We start from the raw sequence: 7,092 nt of genomic DNA, 5'->3' as shown, positions 1-7,092 counted from the left end.
CAAAACCTTAGCTAAAAGGAACAAAATGCAACAATGAGCCAAAGGTATAGAGTAGTAGCTAAAAGCTAAATGTAGCAAACCACTAGCTATGAGCGAAGAGTAGCAAAAAACCATCCAAAAGCAACAGTTAGCAAAACATTAGCTAAAACCCCCAAAGTAGCAGAAAACTAGCAAAAAAAACAACAACAAAAAAACAAGAGGCTAAAAGCTAATTTTGCTAACCGTAGCAAAATTTGACCTAAATGCTAAAGGGGACAGAGGCTAGCTCAACATGAAATGAGTTAGCTAAAACATGTGGCTAAAAGTAGCGTGGAAGGAAAACAGACAGTTTGTTGAAGCTGGTTTTAAAAACAAGTTTTTCATGAGATCATGTACTTCTATGGGGAAAATATAAGTACTGATACTACACGAAGGTAAATATTTTAAAAAGTTTAAACGTTACAAAAACCAGAAGTCGCAGCACCCGTCTCCTCAATGAGCCGAAGGTTTTGATGCTTGAACATGTAAAACAGCTCAGCTCATGCAGCAGTTACATCCTTGCTCAAATAAAACAGAAACAAATAAACATGAAAACAGAGAATGCTGACTCAGCGTTCACACGACGGGGCCTTGCTCATGGGAACGCGGTCAGTGTCCCTACAGGGGGTCGATAAAAAGGTTTCAGACGGAGCTAAAGATAATTCACAGTTTGAACAATAACTCCCAGAACAGCTGATCTCACATCTGGGGGAGGAACCTGAGAAAAACCAGAAGTTTTTAAAATCCTCTCCTCCAGTCCGTCGAGGCGTTCACGTACCTTCCTACAGAAGCCGGAGAAGACCACCTGACTGTAGCCGTCTTTGTTCTTCAGCTGTTTGGAGACCTGGATGAAGGCGGAGCTGGTCTGAGGGCAGTCTCTCACCTGCAGAGGAACAAAGACTCGGTTATTCTGCAGGTGGGGGGGCACGGGTTCATGACATCAGATCTATAAATCACAGCTGGAGGTCTGGAGTCACCGGCCACTACGGCTGATATGAGCCGAAGAGCTTCAGCAGAGATGAACATTATTATAGCTACTTGTGGTTCGGCTAACGCTGATCAGCAGACATGAGCAACAGGAAACACGACCGGACCCTCACCTTTAGGAGCCGGGTGACTACTACAACACTTCAGTTATAAATGTTGTTTCGGTAAATTATTATAAACATCTGTACTAAAACATGACAACTGTAAATAGTCTTCAGACAATCTGACCTTCTTCTCCATCTTCCTGCTTCATGCAGGCAGCAGGTCCATGAGAAGAACACAGACCTCCTTCTCCTCAGAGACCCTCTCCAGCTCCTCCTGGCGGACCCTGAGGTGTTTCCAGACCAGAGAGGCTCTTTAAGCCCTCCTGAGTCCTGGGTCTGCCCCGGGGTCTCCTACCAGTGGGAGGTGCCTGGAAAACCTCCAGAGGGAGTCCAGATCAGATGAACCTCCTCAGTTGGCTCCTTTCAATACAGAGGAGCAGCAGCTCTACTCCGAGCTCCCCCCGGATGACGGAACTCCCCCTCCCTCACCACACACACCCTACGAACCAAGACCAGTTCAGCTGCTTAGATCCAGGATCTGGTTCTTTCAGTTCTGATCCAAACCTCAGGACCCCAGTTGAGGGTTGGACCATAGACTGAGCAGTAAATCCAGAGTTTTGCCTTCAAACTCAATGTCTTCACTATTACCGACCGGAGCAGCGTCCTCATTACTGAGGATGAGGCCCTGATCTTCATCCATCTCAACCCGTTTCTGGTCCAGAATCACAGTCTCAGACTTGGAGGGACTGATTCCAGCCGCTTCACACTAGGCTGTGACCTCCCCCCACCACCCCTGAAGTTCATGACCCGAAGACACCAACAGAACCACAACATCTGCATAAAGCAGAGACGAGACCCGGAGGTTCCCAAACCACCTGGGGGTCCAAATGTGCTAAAAAAGAGTCAAGTTTCTTGTGGATCTCAGGTACAGACGGCACCGAGGACCACCGGGACGGTTCTGATGATTCATGACGAGCTCTGAGGAGGATTTCACCTTCAGCTTTTTAAACCATCGGCATTAATTCTGTCTGGGAAGTAAACTGCTCCACATTGAATCCTGGTTCAGGCTCGCTGCTCTGACCCGGTTTTAAAAGCGATCACATGAATCCTGAGTGACGGGCCGAGCAGGCGAGCGGCCAGGACTCGGTCTTCAGAGCCACCAAACAGCCTCAGATTAGCAGCTAAATGAGGCGGCTGTTGGAGCGCTCCGCCCGGCCCTCCATCATGCTTTGTAGCCCGAGGCGGGTCACATGCGCCACGTACATCCCCAACAACAGAACCCTCACACTGCGGGTCATTCACGTCTTGTTTACTGTGACCGATTCGAGCGGAACACTCTGCCGACGGCAGAAAATAAACTGGAATTTCCCTTTTTGTTGAAGTGAAACGAGGTTCGACTACAGCGAGAAGAAACGTCCTGGAAGCTGAAACAAAGTGGCTCATAAGAACTAAAAAGAGTTCTTATGAGTTCTTATTGGCTCATAAGAACTAAAGAGTTCTTATGAGTTCTTATTGGCTCATAAGAACTCATAAGAACTAAAGAGTTCTTATGAGTTCTTATTGGCTCATAAGAGTTAAACTCAAAGCTGCTCCTCAGATAAATAATGTTAAATTATTATTTTATAGATGAATGTTTCTGTTCAGTCCCTGAAACGACTTCTGTTGTGACTTGGAGCTTTAGAAATAAACTAAACTGAACTGAACTGAACTGAACTGAACTGAACTGAACTGAACTAAACTAAACTAAACTAAACTAAACTGAACTGAACTGAACTGAACTGATCTGAACTGAACTGAACTGAACTGAACTGAACTGAACTGAACTGAACTAAACTAAACTAAACTAAACTGAACTGAACTGAACTGATCTGATCTGAACTGAACTGAACTGAACTGAACTGAACTGAACTGTGACTGTTCGGTGGATCAAACCAACACCGGCTGAGAAAACAACAAACGGATCAAATAAAACCCTGAGGACATTCATTACTGAGACCAGACGGAGACATCGTGTCCCTCCTTAAAGACACGGACTCTTCCTGGTCCTCTGTTGGTTTGTGGTCCTCACGTTTGAAAGGTAGTCCCTCTGCCAGGCCCGGCCGACCCCCCAGGCTTTCCTCTCGCCGCTCAGAGCCGACAGAGCCGCCACTTTGGCTCGAACCTCCAACATGTCGGACGGAGGGATGTTCTTCACGATCTGCCTCGCCCACCACCTGACGACAGTGAGGTTTACGTCACTTCAGACATCAGCTGAAGGAAACTGAAGAAAACTTCTGCATGGACACAGAGTCCTGAACGAGCTAAAACTGAGCTGTTTAAGCTAAAACTAAGCAGGACATCAGCTAAAAATAGTGGGGCACTATAGATAGAAGCTGTAAGTATCAAGAGGAAGGCTAAAAGTAGAAAATAGTAGCTAAAAGCTAAATGTAGCAGGACACAGCCTAAACACTACAAAGCAAAAGGCTAGCTGAAAGTGGTTAAAAGTTGTAATGATTGTGGCAAAAGCAGCAGAAGTGTAGAAAAAAGTTAAAACTAGCAAAAGGCTAGCTAAGAGTAGCAAAAACATAGCTAAATGTAAGAAAACTGTAGCTAAAAGCTAAAGGTAGCATAAGAAAATGGAGCCAGTAGCTGAGGCAGACCAAAGAGAGAACAAAGTTTATTTTTTTATCTAAACTTCTGTAGAGAAAAGCTGAAAATAAATTAAAATATTTTTAAAATATAAAAGTTATAAAAAGCCAAACTTCAAAGCGCCCGTCTCCTGAACGAGCCGACTGATTTAAAATAAAAACATTTCAGTAGAATTAGAGCAGATTAAAGTCTGCGGTGAGACACGGTTCGCTCAGGAGTTGCTCAGGTTCTGTAAGTTCTGCTTCGTTCTGCAGAGTCCAGACAAACTTTACAGGAACGTTGCAAAACGTTGCGGGTCACAGGAGCAGGACCGGCTGCAGCAACCAGAACAGCCGCCCTCTCCTTCAGGCGTTATCTAAAGCCTCCTATGGCGAGGTCCTCGGACTCTGCTGGAGCTCCGAGAAGACGACGAGGCCGCCGGTCAAACAGAACCTGTTCAGAGCGTTTCCTGACCTGCGGTGCAGCGTGGTCGTGATGCGGTGAAACTGGGCCAGCGCTGCGGGCGGCGCCGGCCACTCCACGCTCTTTCCGTGGTCCGGCATCGACCGCACGGAGGCGAACCGCCGCTCCACCTCCCAGAAGTGGGCCTTCACCTTGTAGCGCTTGTAGCAGCCCATGATGGCGTAGACGGCTCTCATCCGGTGGCACCGCAGGCGGGCCAGAGCTCCGCGCCATATCTGTCCAAAAAACAAACAAACAAATAAATAAAAGGAGGAAAACGTCTTCATGAGCAAGTTCTACTGCAGACAGGAAGTGGGTCAGAGGAGGAGAAAGGAGGGAAGAGGAGCGGTAATGACTTTAATGCAAGAGCTGCGCCCGGTCTCATCAAACGTCCAATTATTGTTTCAGGAAATTAGATTCAAGCTGCGAGAAGAGTCAGAGCCGAGGCGTGAGCATTCCTGAGTCTAGCTGCTCTGAAGCTCTGCGGCCGGAGGACACGACTCAAGCTGCTCATTAAAACCAGCGCAGCCACGGCTGCAGGTCTCAGCTGACCTTCTGCAGGAACAGCACCAGGATGGGGATGAGGGCGGCTCGCTCCTGCTCCAGGGTGAAGAGCGAGCGCGGCGTTCGCACGAACAGCTTGGTGTGTCCGTACGCCACGTCGTCCTGGAAGCCGTGCTGCGTGATGATGGCCTCCACGGCGTCCCTGTCCGACACCATCAGGTGGTTCGGCCAGGTGTACTCGCACGTCATCTTGTACCTGAGCGACCAACAACCAGAGACAGGAAGCGTCAGCTTCAGGAAACTTTAGTGGTTAACAAGCAGAACTTAAACGTTCAGAACAGGAAGCTCGGCCTGAATCCAGCGTTCAGGCGCCGCGTGTCCAACACATGTTCTTACCGCTGCAGGAAGCGAGCGTACGGCTGCCTGTAGGCGAAGCCGGCCCGGCGCACCATCACGTTCTCCAGCAGGCCCAGGTAGGCCACCTGGTGCTGGCAGCGGGCGTCGTCGAACAGCACCGAGGACTTCACCTCGTTGGGTTTGATGCATCGAACGTAGTACGGCTCCTGAAAACACAAAACGAGCCCTTCGGCTGATTTATGTGGTCACGTTCGGCTGCAGGAGACATTTCAACGAGTTTCATCTCCTCAGCAGGGACCAACGAGGCGAGGATCCCTCAACATGAAAACCTTTAGCTGTTTCCTGCAGCGTCCACACAGAACCTGATCTGAGCAGCCGGGTCCAACAACCGCTCTGAACAGGCTGAAGACGGAGCGGCCTCGCAGCTGGACGTCCCTGAGAGGGTTCTGTCAGAAACGTCCTCCGGATCAATAACGCACCCCCCACATGACCGGGGGCCGTCTGCTCTTTCAGCAGGACCTGAATAAAAATGAGGAGGAGGCGCTGCGACGGCTCAGCAGCAGCTCCACCCAAACCAACAGAGGAAATGTCAGGCAGCAGCGGGCGAGGTCAGCCCCACCAGCCGCCGTCACAAACACGGCGTGAAACATCTCGTCTCTGAAAACAAACCGTTCCATGACCAGCAGCCGACGATGCTGCAGGATCAGAAGATGTTCAGCTTCACAAAACTGGCTAACGTTTTATCTGTTACCATGGCAACTGATGCTGCAAACCTGAGCTGCTCCGGTGCAGGCGGGGCTTCTGGATTAGAGATCACACGATCAACTCTCAACCAATCAGAGTCCTTAAAATTTAAATAATTTAAAATGTTCCATCCGTGTCAAACGAGTGAGTCTCTAATAACAGAAGCTGTTCGTGTAACAACTTCTTACTCTCTACTGACAGATTACACACAGTACCTGCTGTGTAGGCAGTAAGTACCACAAATGTACCCTGTAAGTACCTGGAACATACTCTGTAAAAACCTGGTACATAAGTTACGTGTACCAGGTATTTACCTTGTAAGTACCCAGTATGTTCCCCTTTATGTACCCTGTAAGTAACTTATAGTTCTGGTACACACCCTGTAAGTACCTTATAGTTCTGGTACACACCCTGTAAGTACCTTATAGTTCTGGTACATACCCAGTAAGTACCTTATAGTTCTGGTACATACCCTGTAAGTACCTTATAGTTCTGGTACATACCCTGTAAGTAGCAGGTATTTGGCTGAAGTATTGTTGCTGCTGATCCATTTGTTTAAACAAATATGTCTGAATTTTAAAGTATTTTTTACATTTGGGTCATGAAAAGAGACCTTCTCATGTAGGTCCATGTTCCTGTCCACTGCTGCTCCAGCAGTTTGGATCAGAACTCCATTCATGATCTTTCTACAGGCAGGACCAGAAGTTTAATTTGGGACAAACGGCGTCGATCTTCTCAGAGTCCATAAAAAGCAGAAAGCACCGACCTTACAGGCCAGTCGATCCACCAACGCCACCATGGAGGTCTTGAAGAGCGAGGCGGCGGTCTGAGGTCTCTTGGTGACCTCGGTGATGCTCAGCTGACCATCGGGCCACATGTTCTTCAGGACTGGGTTAGAACTACAAGGACGACGAGCGGGGAAAGAAAACTGGGTCAAACCCTGAGAGACACGGAGCGTGAAGAGCAAACTCATTTATCCACTCGACCCAGAAACGGCACCTGTTGAACATGAGGCGCTTGAAATCCTGGAAAAGCAGGTCCTTGTTTTTCTCCAAAAACCCCTCGACTGAATATCTGCAGACAGGAAGGAGCCGAAGTTTCAATATTATCGTTCAAAGATCATTTCCTGTCAGAGTCATAACGATTACAGACAGCAAGTGTGAGGAATACTTCCACTGTGCTTTTAATTTATTTAGCTGTTGTTTAGCTGTTTGTTTAGCTGTTGTTTAGTTGTTGTTTAGCTGTTTGTTTAGCTGTTGTTTAGCTGTTTGTTTAGCTGTTGTTTAGTTGTTGTTTAGCTGTTTGTTTAGATGTTGTTAAGCTGTTGTTTAGCTGTTGTTTAGCTGTTTGTTTAGCTGTTGTTTAGCTG

General features: G+C 47.9%; 1 protein-coding gene across 1 annotated transcript in view; it reads right to left on the bottom strand.

Annotated features, from left to right (window-relative positions):
- myo1g (myosin IG) overlaps positions 1-7,092 on the bottom strand; it is a 41,977-nt gene that overhangs the window by 15,231 nt on the left and 19,654 nt on the right. The window contains exons 13-19 of the mRNA XM_037693504.1: positions 6,723-6,797; positions 6,490-6,622; positions 5,019-5,185; positions 4,671-4,878; positions 4,131-4,354; positions 3,118-3,262; positions 797-901 (exon numbers count right to left, since the gene is read on the bottom strand). Of these exons, the coding sequence (XP_037549432.1) occupies positions 797-901; positions 3,118-3,262; positions 4,131-4,354; positions 4,671-4,878; positions 5,019-5,185; positions 6,490-6,622; positions 6,723-6,797 (1,057 nt within the window). The remainder of the gene's footprint in view (positions 1-796; positions 902-3,117; positions 3,263-4,130; positions 4,355-4,670; positions 4,879-5,018; positions 5,186-6,489; positions 6,623-6,722; positions 6,798-7,092) is intronic.

This window comes from Nematolebias whitei, chromosome 19 (genome assembly GCF_014905685.2).
Source record: "Nematolebias whitei isolate Nwh7 chromosome 19, NemWhi1, whole genome shotgun sequence".
In the NCBI taxonomy this organism is placed as follows: Eukaryota; Metazoa; Chordata; class Actinopteri; order Cyprinodontiformes; family Rivulidae; genus Nematolebias; species Nematolebias whitei.
This window is presented reverse-complemented; position numbering and strand designations above follow the sequence as displayed.